Source organism: Colobus angolensis, unplaced genomic scaffold, assembly GCF_000951035.1.
Source record: "Colobus angolensis palliatus isolate OR3802 unplaced genomic scaffold, Cang.pa_1.0 Scaffold69, whole genome shotgun sequence".
NCBI classification, from domain to species: domain Eukaryota; kingdom Metazoa; phylum Chordata; class Mammalia; order Primates; family Cercopithecidae; genus Colobus; species Colobus angolensis.
In genome coordinates this window covers 9,160,818-9,181,720 of record NW_012120598.1, presented here as the reverse complement: position 1 = coordinate 9,181,720, position 20,903 = coordinate 9,160,818, and the positions used below count along the sequence as shown (strand labels likewise).

At 33.2% G+C, this 20,903-nt stretch overlaps 1 protein-coding gene across 3 annotated transcripts in view; it reads left to right on the top strand.

Moving 5' to 3' along the window:
- Positions 1-20,903, top strand: part of NCAM2 (neural cell adhesion molecule 2) — a 552,904-nt gene that overhangs the window by 528,998 nt on the left and 3,003 nt on the right. For all 3 annotated transcript variants that reach the window (XM_011926523.1, XM_011926524.1, XM_011926525.1), the window contains one exon: positions 17,732-17,851. In XM_011926523.1, coding sequence (XP_011781913.1) covers positions 17,732-17,851 — 120 coding nt within the window. The remainder of the gene's footprint in view (positions 1-17,731; positions 17,852-20,903) is intronic.

The following is a 20,903-nucleotide window of genomic DNA, read 5'->3' as shown; positions in this document are numbered from 1 at the left end:
AAGTATTTTCAGCATAAATTGAAATGATTATACACATCATTTTGCTTACATTCTGTTGATATGATGTATCACATTTATTTATTTGCATGTGTTAAACCATTCTTGAATCCTGGGATGAATTTTACTTGATCAAGGTGAATGATATTTTCAATGTGTTGTTGAGCTCAGTTTGCTCATGCTTTGTTGAAGATTTTTGCATTCTGCATTCATCAGAGATATTGGCCTGTAGTCCTGTAGTTTTCCTTTTTAGTTGTGTCTTTGTCTGGTTTTAATGTTAAGGTAACATTGACTTTATAGAATGAGTTTGGAAGTTTTCCCACTTCCTCAGTATTTTTGAAGAGTTTGAGTAGAATTGGTATTAGTTCCTCTTTGATGTTTGGTAGAATTCGTAAGTCACCCCATCAGGTCTTGGAGTTTTCTTTAATGGGAGATTTTGTATTACTGCTTCTATCCCATTATTTATTTTGGTTTTGGATTTCTTTATAGTTCAGCCTTGGTAGGTTGTATGTGTCTAGAAATTTATCTAGTTTCCCATTTTGCATATAGTTTCTCTTAATATTCCCTAATGACTTTTCTTTTTTGAGATTAAGCCTTGCTCTGTTGGCTGGCTGGAGTGCAGTGGTGTGATCTCGGCTTACTGCAGCCTTCACCTCCTGGGTTCGGGTGATCCTCCTGCCTCTCAGCCTCCCGAGTAGCTGGGACGAAGAGCACGCCCCACCATCCCCAGCTAATTTTTCTATTTTTGTAGAGAGGGGGTTCCACCATACTGGCCAAGTTGGTCTCGAATTCCTGACCTTAAGTGATCTGCCCACCTTGGTCTCCCAAAGTGACCTCCCAGGGCCTCCCAGGCATGAGTCACTGTGACCAGCCATGGTTTTTTGAATTTTTGTGATATCAGTTCTTATGTCTCCTTTCTCACCTGTAATTTTACTTATTTCAATCATGTGTCTTTTAGTCTGGCTAAAGATTTATCATTTTTTTATCTTGTGAAAAAAATCACTTCTTTATCTTTAGGTTTTCTAAGTCTAAATTTTATTTATTTCCACTCAATCTTTGTTATTTATTTTCTTCTACTAAGAAGAAAATTTTGGGTTGGGTTTGCTTTGGCTCTTCCAGTTCTTTAAGATGCATTGTAAGGTTATTTAGTTAAAGTTTTTCTGCTATTTTGGTGTAGATGTCTATTGCTGTAATGTCCCACTTAGTACTAATTTTGCAGAATCCCATAGGTTTGGGTATGTTGTGTTTCCATTATCATTTGTTTCAAGACATTTTAAATTTTCCTTCTTAATTTCATTGACTTAATGGTCATTCAGGAGCATATATATTTTTTAATTTCTATGTGTTTTTATAGCTTCCAAAGTTCCTCTTGTTATTGACTTTTAGTTTATTGTTTTCTGTTGTCAGAAAATATGGTTGACATGATTACAATTTTTTGGAATTTTTCAAGAATTATTTTGTGGCCTGACTTATGATCTATCCTTGAGAATGTTTCATGTGCTGAGGAGAAGAAAGTGTATTCTTAAAAACGTGGATGAAATGTTCTTTAAATGTTCATTAGGTCCATTTGGTCTATAGTATATTTTATGACTTATATTTCTCTGTTGATTTTCTGCCTGGATGTCTTGTCCAATGCTGAAAGATGGGTTTTGAGGTTCCCAGCTACAGTTTTGTTAGGATCTTTCTCTCTAGGTCAAATACTATTCACACTATATATCAGGGTTTTCCAATGTTGGGTGCATACATGTTTATAATTGCTATATTCCCTTGATTAATTAACCCCTTTATCATTTTGCAATGACCTTATTTGTCTATTTTTACACCAATCCCTTTATCATTTTATAATGACTTTGTCTGTTTTTACAGTCCTTATTTAAGCATTTTAGTCATTTTCTATTAGGTTGTCTTTCTTTTCCTTACTGATATGCAGATGTGTTCTTTTATACAACATGCTCTACGTACACAACCTGGGCTATACATATAAATTATGTATATACAATTTATTATGAGTATAGATAAACCTTTATGGTATAATGAAAATTATATATATAATAAAATATTTGCATATGAAATATAATTTAACATATAACTTCTTTTCTTATTTTGTGGATTCTTTTAACCGCCAAAATGTTGTCTCTGGGGAGGCCGAGGTGGGTGGATGACCTGAGGTTAGGAGTTCGAGACCAGCCTGGACAACACGGCGAAACCCTGTCTCTACTAAAAATACAAAACTTAGCTAAGCGGGCAACAAGAGCAAAACTTTGTCTTAAGAAACAAAAACAAAAAAAAAAAAATTGTTTTCCCTGGTGAACAGAAGTGCCTGATCCTAATGTAGTTCAAGATTTTAATTTGTCTCTTTTTTATCTTATTTTTAAAATATTTGCCTATCCTGAGCCTTTAGACATACAATATACCTGAGTTAGGACTCCACACACTTTTCAGTTAGTATTTTTTACACTATGTTTAGAAAATAGCACCAGTAATTGAAAATGTCATTCTTTTCTCACTAATAGCAGTGCCATGGTTGTGACATCTCAAACGGCAGGATTCAAATAGGCCTGTTTCTGTTCTTATTCTATTCCATTTTCAACCTTCTCTATCCTTTCACCAATGCCAGACTTTATTAATCTCTAAATCTTTGCCATAGTTGTTTTCTAACTGATAGAATAAGTTCTCCAAGTTTGTTGTTCTTCAAGATTGTTTTGCTAGTCTTGATTCACATGTCCATTTAAACCGACTTGCAATTCCAAATTTTAAAAATGCTACAATTTTTACTGGGATTGTATTAATTTTGTAGATTCATTGAAAGAGAATTAATATATTTGCAAGATAAACTATTTTAAACAACAAATCAGTAATAACTTGTGTGAGCTTTTTAAAGAATCTAGATTTACTTATGAAGTGAAATTTTAAAAGTACCTCATTCTTTCACATGCAGTCCTTTTAGGTTGCTGCATATCTGCACAAATCCAAAGAGGGCTATTTATCAGGGTCATGACACCGCTTGACTTATGCAGAAAATGAGTGCAGTAACCTTAGGACCAATTCCCTCACTTCAGTAAAGAGTTATTCATTAGAATACATTATAACTAGACAATAAAATTTTAAAAAATATTTCTATCTATGACCACTTGTCTTAAAATACGTATACCCATAAAACATAGTGAAATCATCAAGATATTCTCTAAATTTTAAACAGAATTATTTTTATTTTTGCTAGGAACAAAGCAAATTGCTTTCCTAATTTAAAATATTTTCTCTAATTTACTTTTTAAGTTTGAAAAATTGCTGACTTTTCCCAATTCTCATTTCATTGAATAAAGTAATTTTGATAGAATTAATTCAGTGGAAAATTTAATTTACTACCTGTAATACCATAATTCAAATGCAAGGTATTATGGACACTCACCCTGGGTATGACCATGAACAATAAAGACTACTGATAAGACACTATAAACAATGGCAGCTTAAACTCGTGCAAAGTACTGCATAATGACCAGACTTAGCTAGAATTAACTGATGGGTTTAGGTGTTTGAAATCCTCTTATTACATTTTATCATTTGTAACTGAAGAAGACATCCATTTTAGAGGTTTTTTTTTTCCTTGCCTGTAAAAATGAAACCATGGGCCATGCAATTTTAAACTTCCTTTACAAATCTACAATTATTTCACTCCAATTATGAACTGTTCAGTAAATAACTCTACAGTTGATAAGATCTCAGGAGTTTGAGGGAGCCAGAAGCATACTGTATGTCCATGTATAGAATGGATGTAGAAATGACCAAAACACAATTTTAGAAAACAAAAGGAACAAAAGGCATCCCACCCTTGCAATTACTCCCCAAAGAACCACATCTACAGTTTGTACTCTTTAGTGTCTGGCTTCTTACAGAAAAGTTTGGATTACTCAGAAAAGGAGAGTAAGGTCTACAATCTCTGAGAAATAAGAACAAAACCTTGCACAAGCATTTCATAACATCAATGCTAACAAATGGGGAGACCAATGAGATAAAAATTAGTTTGGCAAATAATATATTTTATTTAAAATATAAACTAAACATTAGTTTGGTGAATAATTATTAGTTTGGCAAATATTTTAATAATCTAATTATAAAAGAAATTTTTTTTGATTCTAAGGCAGAAGTAATCATTACTTTTCTCATAATGAAACCCCATATGCCAACTGAGATTTATTTTTCAAAATTAAAAAACAAAGGCTTTTAATCTATTTTTTAAATATTAAAATTCTCCTGAAATTCTATGTACCTAAAATTCAAGAAACTTCACTTTTAAATGTTCCTGTAATGTCACATTTTATTTTGTATACTGGTGTTTTTTCTCTTTTTTCAAATCTGGCTCTTTCTATTGAGAAAATCTAGAACAGTCAACCATCTGTATTTTTTTTTCCACTTTCAACTTCCTCCCTCATTGCTCAATCTCTTCTATTTTTGGCTTATGCTTCACTAAAGCTGCTCTTTTCAGTTGAGAGATTTTATGTTGATCAAATCTCATGTCTCACTTTAGTTTTCAAATTCTCAAACCATCTTGGAGAATGTGATACTGTTTATATGTTCCCTTAATGACATTCTACCATCCCCTTCCAAGACCCTGTATCATCTTAACTCTCTGTGTTTCCTCCTCAGCTCTCTTTCTGTATGTATAATGTATCCCATAACTCCAAATATCACCTCTACATGTAGGAATACCAAATAAATATCTATGTCTGGTCCTTATCATTCTCATGGGCATCAGGATGCCTGTGTGTGTCTATTTCTAAACAAAATGGCAGTAATTCAAAATGACTGAAATCTAACTTAGAGTGATGACTCCCAAATTATTTTCTGTTTCTGTGGTCCCCATGTCTGTCAATGGAGTAAGTATATTTCCAGTTCCACTTCAATTCCATTTCAAATGCTTCTAGCTCAATAAAGATTTTCTATTTCATTAACTTGGCTAAAACCCTGTTTCATCTGTGTACTCCTGTTTCATTCCATTTGTCATATTCTTATATCCTTTATTACATATTTTTGGATTAATTTCTTAGTGTTGTTTTAAATAAGCCATTCTGAACAAAGTATAAGCTCCTTGGTTATTGGCATTTGTTCATATTAACATTAACATTGCACAAAATGGTCTTTTTCTGTCACATATAAGAAAACACTAGTTTCTTCCTTCTATTCTGTAGATAGTCTGCAAGGAACTAGAGGGTTAGAAAGCTCTGTGTTCTTGTGATATATTGTTTTTAAAACCTAATTCGAGTCTGATCAGTTTTCCCTCAGTAAGTACTGACTTAAAACTTGAACACGGCCAGGCCTGGTGGCTCACGCTTGAAATCCCAGCACTTTGGGAGGCCGAGGTGGGTGGATCACCTGAGGTCAGGAGTTCAAGACCAGCCTGGCCTACATAGCTAAACTCTGTCTTTACTAAAACTACAAAAATTAGCATGGCGTGGTGGCGCGTACCTGTAATTCCAGCTGCTAGAGACTGAGACAAGAGATCGCTTGAACCTGCCAGTCAGCATTGTAGTGAAACAAGATGGCGCCACTGCCGTCCAGCCTGGGCTCTAGAGCGAGACTCCATCTCAAGAAAAAATAAAAATAAAATAAAATAAAACTTTATCACATTGTAAGGGAGTACCATTTTCAACCTATTTTTAAGTAGCTGTGAAAAGATTCCAAGAACCAATGGAAAAATAAATGAGCTTGAATCCTAGTACACTTGGACAAGTCATTCTGACTTGGGAACGTTAGTTTCTTTACCCATAAATTCGCATTTGCATTTCTGCTCCACATGTTGTGTGACATAAGTAAATGCAATATATGTAAAATATATGCAATATATATAAAATTACCCTTACAATGCCTGGCATTTAATAATAATTATGCATCAGGGTTAGAAATACAGGAGAATCAATTCTTCATAGCTACATTTTTTTTTTTACATCACCAAGCCTATTTCAATTTTATAAAATCGTTTGTCTATGACCATTTGTTATATATATTCTGTAAGGGATATTTTTTACTTCATGAGATGGTAATTAGTATATTTCAGTTCAAAAATTAGATTCAATTGTTCTCAAACAAAATGCAAACTGCATATTTATTAGAGATGGAATAAACTAAAGAACTAACATAAATTAGCCTCTACTGCACACTAAACAAGATACAAATAAGAGACATGGTAAATACTAGTGGAATCAATTCATTTCCAATATCTTCTGCTTTCTTCATCAGTACCTTTTATGCTTACTAATAATTGTCTGTATTTTTACATTATCTTACTAAATGAACAGATCACAAAAGTTAGTTTTAGTTTTATTTAAATAGAGGCACATGATAAAACACATTGAATAAATATTACATATAGTAACATCATTACATATACTATATATATGTTATTATACATAAAGGTAGAGATAGAGATATAAATTAAATTTTGTAAGTCTTCTCTTTTGCTCATCCACTGAGCAAATATTTATGGAATAAACGCCAGGTTATAAGCACTTTTATAGAACTTGGGAACAAATTAGTAAGCAAAGCAAACAATAATTTTGTTCACATGGAGTTCAAGTTGTTGTGGAAGATGAAAGTTCATAAATGTTAACTAAAAATGAAATGTCCAGTAGTGATAAAGAGTAAACAAATGAAAGGCAGGATGTTAAGTTGTTATTTGATACTGTGTCATAAACACCTCTCAGGGAGGTGACATTAAGCCTAAGGTTGGGTAATAAGGAGTCAGTAATATAACAATCAAGGGACAGAACATTCTAGGCAGATGTAAAACAGTTAATGCAAAGATTCTAACATGGGAATAAGCTTGCTATGTTCAAGGGCAAATGAAGCTTAGTGGTGAGAGTCAAAGAAAGAGAAACTGGTATAAATATCAGATTAAGAAATTATCTAGGGGCCAAATTATTATTCCATCTTCTTGCGTCAAAGAAAAGGATCTGAATTTTATTTGAAATAGAAAACTACTAGAAGAGTTTTAAGAATATGACTTTTGCTATTGTATGAGGAATGTGTTATTGGGCCTGGTAGATTTAGGGGAATGATTTAAAATCAGGGAGACCAGGTAAGAGGAGCTTGAAGTAATCCAGATGAAAAATGTTGTTTTTGTTTGTTTGTTTGTTTGGTGGTTTTGTTTTGTTTTTGGCCCAAGGCAGTGGTATTACACTTACGTAAGAGTGGGTATATTACAGACATAGTTGAGGTAGTGTCAACTACCTGATTGATGTCATATTTGGGTTAGGGAAAAAGAGAAATCAAAATGTACCTTCATGCCTTTGTTTGACTGTGCAAACAGCCAGATGTATGCAGTTGTGCTGTTTATTTTTATATAACCCTACTATTTGTTAATCTGTCCACCAACACCTCTGTTTTTAAATCCTGCTGAGTTTAATTAACCTTAAGGAATTGGGTAAATGAAAATATGTGGTTAATTCCACACATATTATTGATCACACAATTTTTACATAAATTTCTTCTGCCTTGGGAAAATAGCTTTCAACTCTTAAAAAATGTAGCGTTCAAGTTGGAAAAAGATATAAAATCTTAATGAGAAGTAGGATATAATTGATTTGACTGTTCGGATTTATACTAGCTTCTAAACATGATCCCAAGCATTCTGAGACTAGCTCTTTCATATTTTCAAAACTTATGACCATGACAATTTACTAAAACCACATTAATTACACCTAGAGCATTTTTGTTTTAAGAGCATCTCACAGCAGAGAAAAAATAAATTAAGATCAATGTCCTAGAGGATAGTATTCATGTAAAGTTCTATTTTAATTTTAATTTGGTTCTTATTAATTTAAATTACTACATATCTTGCATTCTCAAAGTTTTCTTATCAGAATGACTAACAATACATTTTTAACAAATTATATTTTTACTGTTATTTACTCAAGCATAATTTACTAAGCATTAATATTAAAAATATTTATTGGACATCTATATAACAAGAGACAATTCTAACTTCTGTGACTATAACTTGTGAAAAAGCAGACTCATTCCTTTCTGTCAGGAAACTTTTATTCTGGCAGGAAACACATTTTAGTTTTAAAAAATCAAATGATAAATAAATAATTTTTTATAAATGTTATGTAAAAATAAGTAATTTACCTACTCATATTTATCTAAGCAACTTGTGAAAGAACTAAAGCATAAGGAAGAGTAGGAATTAACTAGCTGAAGTGTGTATGTGGTGGGGTGTGTGGAAAATGGTTCTTCAGGCAGAGGGAATGGATTGCATAAAAGGCTTTGTTATAAGAAAAAGTAGGATTTGATACAAAAACTGAAGAAATATATATGAAATATCAATTGTATTTTCTGAATAACACTGAAAAACGAAACAAACCAAAACAATACTCCCAGTTTTCAGCCCAGCATGCAAGGAGATTAAAAGTTGCCACTCTCTCCTAACAAACTGAAAGCTAAACAAACTGAAATCAACAATTCTTCTTAGAGTCATAAGAAAAATGTGGTGTTACTGCAAACTACCGTCCTGAAAATTTAACAGACAGAGAGGCAGATACAGAAAATGACAGCTTATCAGAGCAGAAACCTATCAGCAGAAACGTCTATGAGAACCAGTTCTGGAATAGGAAAAAAATGTAAAATGTTATTGATGAATTGGTTGAGGCCCGATGTGGACAAGCCTGTGAGTTGAAAACTCCAGGACAACTTAGTCATAGGAGGTCCTATGCTTCTGAGGATTTTACCTTCGTGAGCTTAACCAAGTTCCTACAATGAATATTGGAGAAATAGCTCCTTGTGTTTCTGAAAAAGGAAGGGGGAAGTAACGCATTAAAATATACCAGAGTGTTCTGTTCTTAACAAAGTCTACTCTCAGGAGAAACTGTTTAACCAGAGCCTAACGTGGAGTTTTTAACAGAGCCTAACTGACCTGGAGAATGGAAATAACCAACAGCACCCAGCTCTAGGTTTCCCCCTGGAAATCCCCAGCTCCAGCCCACTCTGGTCATTCTGTCCCACCAAGGTTGTGGGAGGATCTGAGAAATGCTTATGAAGTTTACAGCCAGAATCACATACTCACTAAAGGACTGAGACCTAATCGAGGGATGATAGACTCTTCTTCTGCCCTACACATTACCTCCATATTACTAAAGGACTATTGATCACATTTACCTCTACTCAGTTATGTCCAGCTGTCAGGAAAAAAATTACAAGGAGTACTAAACAGCAAAAAACACAGTTTGAAAAGAGAGGCAGCATTAGACCAGATTTAGATATGATGGCAATGTTGGAATTATCAGACTAGGAATTTTAAATATCGATGATTAACATGCTAAGAACTCTAACAGACAAGGTAGACAATAAGCAATAACAGATGTGCAATGTATGCAAGCACAGAGATGAAGATTCTAGAAAAGAGGAATGTCTTTGATAGGCTTGTTAGAATAGAAAGAGCTGAAGAAAGAATCTCTGAGCTTGAAGATATCTCAGCAGAAAGTGCCAAAATGGAAAGGCAAAAGGAAATAAGAAAAAAAAAAAAGACTCAAACAAACAAATAAACAAACAAAAGAACCAGAACATAATATCCAAGAACCATGGAGTAAATACAGAAGCTATAATATATGCATATTGGTAATATTAAAAAACGAAGACAGGGAGACATAAACAGAAGAAAGATTTGAAGCAATAATGACAGAATTTCACCAAATTAATGTCAGGCACCATATCATAGATCCAGGAAATTCAAATGTGTAAATTCAAACATGTAAAAAAAAAAAGCCCACATATATACATCATATTCAAACTGCAGAAAATTAACATATATATATCCATATATATAGTATACATATGACTATATTATTCATGTTCATATATATGAATGAATAGTGTATTTATATATTTTATATATGAATATCGATATATATGAATAAGAATATATATGAATATTTATATATGAATATGAATATATATGAATGAATACTATATTTATATATGAATATGAATATATATGAATGAATACTCTATATATGAATATGAATTTATATGAATGAATACTACATTTATATATGAATATATGAATGAATACTATATGAATATGAATATATATGAATGAATACTATATATAATGTGACTATATATAAATGAATAATATATTTATATATATTCCTTATCTATATAGAATACTGAAAGGAGCAACAGAGCCAGAAGTAAAAACACCCTTTACTGATGGAGGAAAAATAAGTTTTACATCTGATGCTTCTGCAGAAGTCATACGAACAAGCAAAGAGTGAAGTATTTTTAGTGTTGAGAGAGAAAACCCCAGTAGTTTAGAATTCTGACTCTGTGAAATGCGAAATTATCCTTCACATATGCAGCAGAAAGAATATCCTTTCTCAGACAAACAAAAATAGGGGGCATTTTTTGCCAATGGATCTGACTTGCAAGAAATGTTTGAACAAGTTCTTTTTTTTTTTTTTTTTGAGACAGAATTTTACTCTGTTGCCTGGTCTGGAGTGCAGTGGTGTGATCTCCGCTCACTGCCACCTTTCCCTTCCGAGATTCAAGCAATTCTCCCGCCTCAGACTCCTAAGGAGCTGGGATTTCAGGCATGCGATACCATGCCCGGCTAATTTTTGTATTTTTAGTAGAGGCTGGGTTTCGCCGCGTTGGTCAGGCTGGTCTTAAACTCCTGACCTCCACCCACCTCGGTCTCCCAAAGTGCTGGGATTTCAGGTGTGAGCCACTGTGCCCGGCCCTGAACAAGTGCTTCAGAGTAGAAAAATGCTTTAAACTAGAAACTCAGATCTCCAAATCGTTTGATCATTTTTCAACTGGACTTGTTTGTTTTATGTTTTGCTGTTGTTGTTATTTCTTGTTGTTATTTGGCTATTGAATTGACTTCCTTAATATATCCTGGTTATTAATTCCTTGTTAATTGAATAGTTTGCAAATATTTTCTCCCATTCTGTAAGTTGTCTGTTCACTTTACTGATTGTTTCCATTGCTGTTCAAAACCTTTTAAGCTTGATGTGATCCCATCTGTCCATTTTTTGTTTTGGTTGCCTGTGCTCTTTACGTCTTACTCAATAAATATTTGCCCAGACCAATGTCCTGAAAAATTTCCCCAACTTTTTCCTCTAGTAGTTTCACGGGTTCAGATCTTAGGCTTGAGTCTTTAATCAATTTTGATTTGATCTTTGTATATGGTGAGAGATAGGGGTCTGGTTTTATGCTTTTGCATATGGATATCTATCAAGTTTGCCCAACACAGTTTATTGAAGAGGCTGTCCTTTCCCTAATATATGTTTAAAGAAAGGAAGTGCATCAGGGAAAGACTAAGCGAAGGTAAATTAAAAAAGTTTACTTTTCTTATTCTTACTCATAAGATTATTGAAAATAATGGAAACAATGTATTTTATTATATTATGTATATATACTGTGTATAGGATAAATGAATGGTAAAAATGATATAAGGGATGAGAGGAAAGACTTAGAAATAACTTTTTTTTTTTTTTTTTGAGACGGAGTCTCGCTCTGTCGCCCGGGCTGGAGTGCAGTGGCCGGATCTCAGCTCACTGCAAGCTCTGCCTCCCGGGTTCACGCCATTCCCCTGCCTCAGCCTCCTGAGTAGCTGGCACTACAGGCGCCCGCCACGTCGCCCAGCTAGTTTTTTGTATTTTTTAGTAGAGACGGGGTTTCACCGTGTTAGCCAGGATGGTCTCAATCTCCTGACCTCGTGATCCGCCCATCTCGGCCTCCCAAAGTGCTGGGATTACAGGCTTGAGCCACCGCGCCCGGCCTAGAAATAACTTATCATGAGGAACTCCTGCTACCCATGAAACAGTACAGTGTTATTTGAAAATTGACTTCATTCAGTTCATTGTAAATGTATATTGAAAATTCTTGAGCAACAAATAAGCAAATTAAAAAAAGTATAACTGATATGCTAAGGAAAGAAAATTAAATGACATAAAATGCTCAATTGAAACAAATTGAATTAATAATTAGTAGCCTCCCCAGACAGAAAGCACCAAGTCCAGACAGGTTCAGTGGTGAATTCTACCAAACGTTTAAACATTAAATTATATCACTTATCTACATTCTATTTCATTTTTTTTTTTTTTTTTTTTGAGGCGGAGTCTCGCTCTGTCGCCCGGGCTGGAGTGCAGTGGCCGGATCTCAGCTCACTACAAGCTCCGCCTCCCGGGTTTACGCCATTCTCCTGCCTCAGCCTCTCGAGTAGCTGGGACTACAGGCGCCCGCCACCTCACCCGGCTAGTTTTTGTATTTTTAGTAGAGACGGGGTTTCACCGTGTTAGCCAGGATGGTCTCAATCTCCTGACCTCGTGATCCGCCCGTCTCGGCCTCCCAAAGTGCTGGGATTACAGGCTTGAGCCACCGCGCCCGGCCATTCTATTTCAAAAGGTAGAAATAGAGAGATTACTTTCTCGTTCTATGAAGCCAGCATTACTGAAATGCTAAAAACAGACAGGGAGATGACAAGAAAACTACAGGCCAATATATTTCTAAACATAAGTGAAAACACCATTTACAAAAAGGCATATTCATTGGGAAGGAAGAAATAAAACTCTCTTTGTTTGCAGATGACATGATAGTCTATGAAAAAAGTCTGAAAAAACACCTGGGTATAATCAATGATTATAGCAAGGTTGCAGGATAAAAGATTAATATGTAAAAATCAATTAATATGCAAAAATCAAAAATATACCAGCAATAAACAAGTGAAATTTGAAGTTAAAAACAAAATTATTCTTTTCATTAGCACCTCACAAAATTAAATATTCAGGCATATATCTAATAAAATATGTATAAGATCTATATAAAGAAAACTATGTAACTGATGATAGAAAATAAAAGAATAAAATAAATGGAGAGTTATTTCATGTTCATGGATAGAAAGACTCAATGTGGACAAGATGTCAGCTCTTCCCAACTTGATCTGTAGAGTAAATGTAATCCCTAAAAAATCACAAGTTACTATGTGAATATTGACAAATTGATTCTAAAGTTTATTACATAGAGAGGCAAAAGACCCAGAATAACCAAAGTAATATTGAAAGTATAAATTTGTAGGACTGACACTATCTAACTTCAACACTTACTATAAGCTACAGTAAACAAGACAATGTGATGTTGGCCGAAGAATAAACAAATAAATTAATGGAACCAAATAAAAACCCCAGAAATAGATCCACATAAATATACTTAAAGTAAACTGACATATCACACATAGTTAAGGCAGTACTATGGTGAAAAGATGATATTTTCAACAAATGGTACTGGAACAGCTGTAATCCATAAGAAAAAATATATATCTAGTCACAGACATTATGCCCTTCATAAAAATTAACTCAAAATGTAATGTCGACCTATATGTAAATCAAAAAATTATAAAACTACTAGAAGAAAACATGGCAGATAATCTAGATGACCTTGGTTTTGGTAGTGAAGTTTTGGATTCAACACCAAAAGCACAATCCATGAAAGAAAGGTGTTTTTGTTTGTTTGTTTTTTGTTTTTGTTTGTTTGTTTTTTGAGATGAAGTCTTGCTCTGTTGTCCAGGCTGGAGTGCAGTGGCCTGATCTTGGCTCACTGCAACCTCCACCTCCTGGGTTCAAGTGATTCCCCTGCCTCAGCCTCCTGAGTAGCTGGAATTACAGGTGTGTGCCACCATGCCTGGCTCATTTTTTGTATTTTTAGTGGAGATGGGGTTTCACCATGTTAGCCAGGATGGTCTCAAACTCCTGACCTCATGATAAGCTGGACTTCTATAAAATTAAAAATTTATGCTCTGCAAAAGACACTGTTAAGTGAATGAGAAGACAAATCACAGAATGGGAGGAAATATTTGCAAAAAATATATCTGACAAAAGACTATTATATGAAATATACAAATAATTCTTAAACTATATATAATAAAAAGAAGAGCCCAATTAGAAAGTGGGCCAAAATACTTAATACACACCTAATTAAAGAAGATATACAAATAGTAAATAAGCCTATGACAAGATATTTCAAATCCTATGAACCAGGGAAATGAAAATTAAAATGAGCTACTGTACCACTGCAAGCCTATTGAAATGGTCAGCATCTAGAACACTGACAACATCAAATGCTAGATGTGAAGCAACAGGACATCTCATTCATTGCTGATGGAAATGCAGTGATACAATCACTTTGGAAGACAATTTAGCAGCTTCTCAAGAAAATAAATATACTTTTACCTTAAAATTTGTTATTTGAGCTCCATAATATTTACTCAAAGAAGTTGAAAGCGTATGTCTACACCAAAACCTGGACACTGATGTTTTCAGAAGCTTGTTTTGTAGCTGTCAAAACTTAGAAGCAATTAAGACATCCTTCAGGAGGTGAATGAATAAACTGTGGTAGATCCCAACGATGCGACATTATTCAGCACTAAAAAGGAAAAAGATAGCAAGCCATGAAGAAACATGGAGGAAACTTAGATGACTATTACTAAGTGAAATCAGCCAATTTTAAAAGACTACCTACTTTATAATTCCAACTATATGACAAATATAGTTTTGCTTTGAGAGAAACAAAAGACACTGAAAAGATCAGTGGTTGATAAAATAATTGTGGGAAAATGTCATTATAAACATTTTCAAACACATAGAATGTACAACCCCAAGAGTGAACCTTAATATAAAGTATAAATATGGGGTAATGATGTGTCAATGTAGGTTCATTGATTGTAACATGTGCACCACTCTGGTGGGAGATGTTGTTAATCGGGGAGGCTATGCATGTGTGAGAGCAGGGGATATATGGGAAATCTCTGTATCTCCCTCTCAATTTTGCTATGAAATTAAAACTGGTCTAAATAAAGTCTATGCAAATGGAATTCAAAAATTATTCTTTGTAGTTTATAATTGCTGGGCATCATAGCAGATTCTTTTCCTGATGTTAAAAAATTAAGATGTATATGGTTAATAGTTTGTAATAATGAATACATGTACATGGGAAAGTAGAAAGACGAAAAGAAAAAGATAAACATTAATAAACAAGGTTTACCTTCTAGTAGACATATACACGTGTGTCTAGAAATATTTATCATTACTCCATCACAGCCACACATTTATCACCTCAAAAGACTGGCTATTATACTGAATTACACTAATCTAAATAATAAGGAAGAAACAAGAAGAATCAAGGATGTTGGGGAAAAGTGAATATACAGAATAAAATCTATAAAATATCTAATTATATAATTTCAAATATTTCAGAAAAGAAGTTATATGCTTCAGCAAGTTATTATAATCCCTGGGAAACAAATGGCACACAGATTATAAAAAACGAGTGAAATTTTGCTGTTGTCTAATTGGCATATTTGAATCATTTTCATCCCTTCCATAATATGTGAAATGAAAATATCATGGTTGATTCATAAAAACATAGATGAATGAGGTCTTATTGGATGTTCAGTCCTAATCTCCTTTTCATTCATTCCCCCTTACAAAGGCATCATGACAGTAGTATCTGGTGGTTATTATGAGTGAAATATTACATAAATACCTGCTCCTCAATTTTAGCTGTATACGTGGGCCCAAACTTGAATCACAAGCAATTAATCAGAAAATCTGAGAAAGTAAAGAGAATACTAACTCACATGACGATACCTCCTGTCCAATGCGGGCATAAAGAACATGAAATTTTCCATATTAAATTTGTTTTGGGATGTGTTTTATTTGGATTATTTTTGCATATCCTTCCATTCAAGTTAAAATTCTTTGCAAGTAGGTTATTCTACATAGTAGAGTTAAACTTTTTATAAATCATGCATTTTGAAATAAAACATAGAATACATCAATATTTTAAAAACCTTACAGCCATATTTGTATTTTAAGGTAGCCATAGTATACCCTTTTACTCTTCTTCCCTTTTCTAAACTAATCATTCTCAAAGCTGTTTTCATGATTAATTAATTGTATGAAATCCTTACATTCTGGCAGGGTGTGCTTATTAATTAATCAATAATATCACCTCTCATGATATACCAGATGACATCTGACAGGGGCAGAGTGCATGGACATTTACTGTCTTTAATGTGTGGAAACCGTGTCTCTCTCTCTCTGTGTTAATATTAATAAAACATAACATAGTATCAGTGTTTCTTTAAGTAGCTAAATATTTTAGTTACAAAAGCAGTACCAACATACATAATTTATATTTAATATAGTAATATCACCTTTTATGATAGACTGGATACCATTTGACAGGGACAGAGTGCATTTAGACATCTACAGTTTTAATGTGAAATCTCTATCTCTCTGTTAATACAACATAACATATATTAGCATTTCTGTAAGTAACCAAATATTTTAGTTTCAAAAGCAGTATCTATATGTGATTTTATAAAATAATCATGCTCTTAAGAAGCTTCTTAAGAGCAACTTTGAATGTCCTATAGCCACCATTATGATAAGAAATATAACAGTTTCCCTGCCCTGAATGTTCCAAATGTGCCACCCTTCCTCTAGTCCCTGGCAACTACTGACTTTATTATTGTCATTATGGATTAGTCATTTCCAGAATGTCATATAGTTGGAATTATAAAGTATTTAGTCATTTCAGACTGCCTTAATTGCCTTAGTAACTATATTTAAAGTTTTTCTATGTATTTTCATGGTAGGCAGCTCATTTATTTTTTATTATGAGTAATTTTAAATTTTACTGATGGTCCATAGCTTATTTATCAATTGCCTACTATCCATTCATTTATTGGAAGACAAGTTGGTTACAGTTTTTGGCAGTTTATAAATAATGTTACTGTACACATTTATAGGAAAACTGTTGAATGAATACATATTAAAGTCCCCAACCCTTCCTTAGTTGTTTTTTTTTTTCTGTACCTATTTAAATCTTTATTATGAGTACCTCATTCCCAAGTCTTCTATCTCACTTTACTCCTTGTCATCACCAAATAACTTCCTTGTTATCCTTTTTTTGGTTGTTGTTCAGTTATGAGACATGAAACTTTGTATTGTTTTCTATTTTTCATCAATTATGAAAAATTACATTTACTGTCATATATGTTTGAAATTTGATAAAGATGACATTGGAGTATGAAGTTATAAATGAAGAGGTATGCATGTATGTTACAAAGATTACTTTATTTAAACTATTTTCTTGAAGAACTTGAATATGTTAGAAGTCCATAATCATTTTACAGTTAAGATCTTTCATACAAATTGATAGACATATTTAAAAGAAAACAACACACACAAATTTCGTCTTCTAAATTTTGAAATAAAAGCAACATTTCCAAAGTATTTCAAATATTTTAAAATTGTTATATGTTTCTTTTTTATTATTTTAAAAATGTTTTAAAATAGTTTGAAATTTTAACATTTGGCTAGTGAGGGGAAAGAAAGCTACTTGATGCTATACATTTTATTAACAAAATATTTTCATTTTTTTCCAAATAGAAAGTGTACAATAGGATTTAAAATGTGTACCAATTTTGCAAAATAGTTGATACAATTTTGATCAGAAAAAGATATCCCAAAAGAATGGAATTTCTTCCTTTTTTTCTGAGTAATAATATATGGTAAGATAAATTTAAACAGAAAAACATTTCTCAGTGGTTTCCATAAATTAACCAAGTTGGATTTATTTGGAGGAAAGTAGAATTTGGTGATTTTAAACTGTGTTTGTTCCATAATGCATCCCTTTTTACATTAAACAGGTGAGATGTTTTTGTTTATGTTTCTAGGAAAGATGGATCAAAAGAACCAATAGTGGAGATGAGAACAGAGGATGAAAGAATTACTAATCACGAAGATGGGAGCCCAGTAAATGAGCCAAATGAAACCACACCGCTAACAGAACCTGAGTATGTAGCTGGGAGTGCTTACTTCTATTCACATGGGTATTGGCAAAATGATAACACATTATTATTGTTGTATTACATATTTAAATATTAATTATTTGTAAAAGAATAGTGTTTTTACTTTTTCGATGAAAGTACATGTGAATATCTAAAATCCATTTTCTATTGAAATATTTTTCATGAAAACTTGTATGAATGTCAGAGAAAGTCTCATAAACCGTATATCTATAATTTAATGCAAAAGTATAAAAAGATATCTTACAGAGTTTAGGTTTTCAACAATAGTCTGTCTTTTTAAGATAGTGTTTTCCCTTTCAAAATAAAATAATTATATTTACTGAAATAAAGACATGTCAGGAAATTTGTCATCGCTTTGAATATAAATGTCAGTGAAATATACACAAGGCTATTTTAAAAAGAAATAATGTTTGTGTAGAGGAGAAAATAATATTAAAGCGTTTGTCATTGTAATGTCTATGCAGTAAATGATGCTTGGTTTCCATTCTTGATATTACTTATTTTGTATCTCTAATAGCTCTATTAAAACTATAGTAGATAACAAAACCTGAAAAGATGAATATATGCCTAGATTCATGCACAGGACAATTAGAATAATTCAAAGCAAAGACATTATTACAAAGTGTTAATAGTACTATTATATTGGAGGTATGTGATACTAACGAAACCATGGTGATCAAGCACTTCTTTACTGTGCACCAAAATAACTTTATAATTTTATTATTTTTCAGAATAAATATTTATTTTTATAACACCTAATATTTCCTTGCAGAGTAAACTGATTTAGGTTTCTCATCCTAAATCACAGACAAAAGCTGGTCACAGATGAAGAAAATGATTTTATTTTCATAAATTCCCTCTATCTGCCCACAAAGGGCTGCAATAATTAATATTTACAGAAACACAAAGTACTACTCTACAGAAAAAAAATTTAATATAAATCCTCAGGCCAATTTTAGTGATTGCGTTTAGAGATTATTACAATCTAAATTCAAATTAACTGTATTAGATGTGGGTTCTGTATTCTCTACTTTAGAAATAAGAGGTGTACATGAAAACTAGTTAAGAATATGCTCTTGGACTGGGGTATATTTTGGGAAAAAAGGGTAATTTAATAACTACTCTGTGTCTCCATTATAGAAAATAAATCACCAATATAAAATAATATGATTAACAGTAATCTTAAAAATATTTTACCTAAACATAAGTGGTGAGAAATTCTATACACAGAAACAAGCTATCAGTTTGGTGAAAGCACTTAAGTCATCAAAACCTTAATATATATTTCATGAGTAAGAACTGTATTAAGTGTTATGCTAACTTACTATCATAACTCTAATCAGAGCTTTTTCTCTACATTTTGATGCTTGAGGTGACGTATTGCTTCTGTGACCTTGTATTGTCAATATTTTCAGTACTTGTGAATGCTAAAAAGGAATAACTGAGACTGCACTATTTATAACATATATAAAATAGCCTCCTGCTCTCGTTGGCACAATGTTTTTTTTTTCATTACCGGCAATGGATATTACTAGTTTTTGCCTATTTCTTACTTTGATTAGTTCTGATAGCTGTGATCTGCAGAATCTGTTTTAACCCTTCTCATTCAAAAATATAAAATAAATTACAAATGAATCCCAGAGGAACTAGCGTTGTAACTTTCGCTCCATTATAAAATGGTAAGGCTAAAGTCACAGAGATGGATTGGAATACTTGGAATACTCTCTTTCTTCCTCTCTCTCTCTCTTTCTCTCTTTCTTTTCTTTCTTTCTTTTGGAGACGACTTTCACTCTTGTTGCCCAGGCTGGAATGCAATGAAGCGATCTCGGCTCACCTCAACCTCCGCCTCCTGGATTTAAGCTATTCTCCTGCCTCAGCCTCCCGAGTAGCTGGGATTACAGGCGCACACGCCACACCAAGCTAATTTTGTATTTTTAGTAAAGACGGGGTTTCTCCATGTTGGTCAGGCTGGTCTCGAACTCCCGACGTCATGTGATCTGCCCGTGTTGGCCTCCCAAAGTGCTGGGATTACAGGCATGAGCCACAGCGCCCAGCCTGGAATACTATTTCTAACTTAATTATCTTGATGTGGAAAAAGTATGTTGTTAAGGAAGAAAAACTCATCTCCAAATGTCATGTGCACAATGGTAAACAATTGAATTTGCAAGTTTTAGGAAATTCTAGAAAACACAATTCATTGGCATGGAAGTAAGGTTTGCGAAACTGTCTTGATATGAAGAAATAAAGTTGTTATTGCTTCACAAGTTACAATTGCAAACAACTCAAAATCTGTGTTGCAAAGTGATATAAAAGTGACAAGAAAAACAATAGTGAAAAGAGGCAAAAGAAAACATATACAGTAAATATTAAAAAGTGAGCAAGTCCTAAAATATGTTCATTTGCATTAAGTTCCAAGGAATATAGTTAATTCACTCAGTTTCTGAATTTTTATTTTATTTTACTTATTATTATTATTATCATTATTATTTGAGATGGAGTCTCTCTCTGTTGCCCATGATGAAGTGCAGTGGCATGATCTCAGTTCACTGCCATCTCCATCTCCCACTTCAAGCGAGTTCCGGCTGATTTTTGTAATTTTAGTAGATACCTGATTTCACCGTGTTGGCCAGGCTGGTCTTGAACTCCTGACCTCAAGTGATCCACCCGCCTCAGCCTCCCAAACTGCTAGAATTACAAGCATGAGCCACCACACCTAGCCTGGTTTCTGAATTTTATGTAACAGAATATGACAACAATTATTAATTGTTTTCACTGGAGAAAATGTAGTACTAATAAATCATATCACTGACTTTTTTTTTTTTTTTTTTTTTGAGATGGAGTCTCGCTCTGTCGCCCGGGTGGTCTTGAACTCCTGACCTCAAGTGATCCACCCGCCTCAGCCTCCCAAACTGCTAGAATTACAAGCATGAGCCACCACACCCAGCCTGGTTTCTGAATTTTATGTAACAGAATATGACAACAATTATTAATTGTTTTCACTGGAGAAAATGTAGTACTAATAAATCATATCACTGAC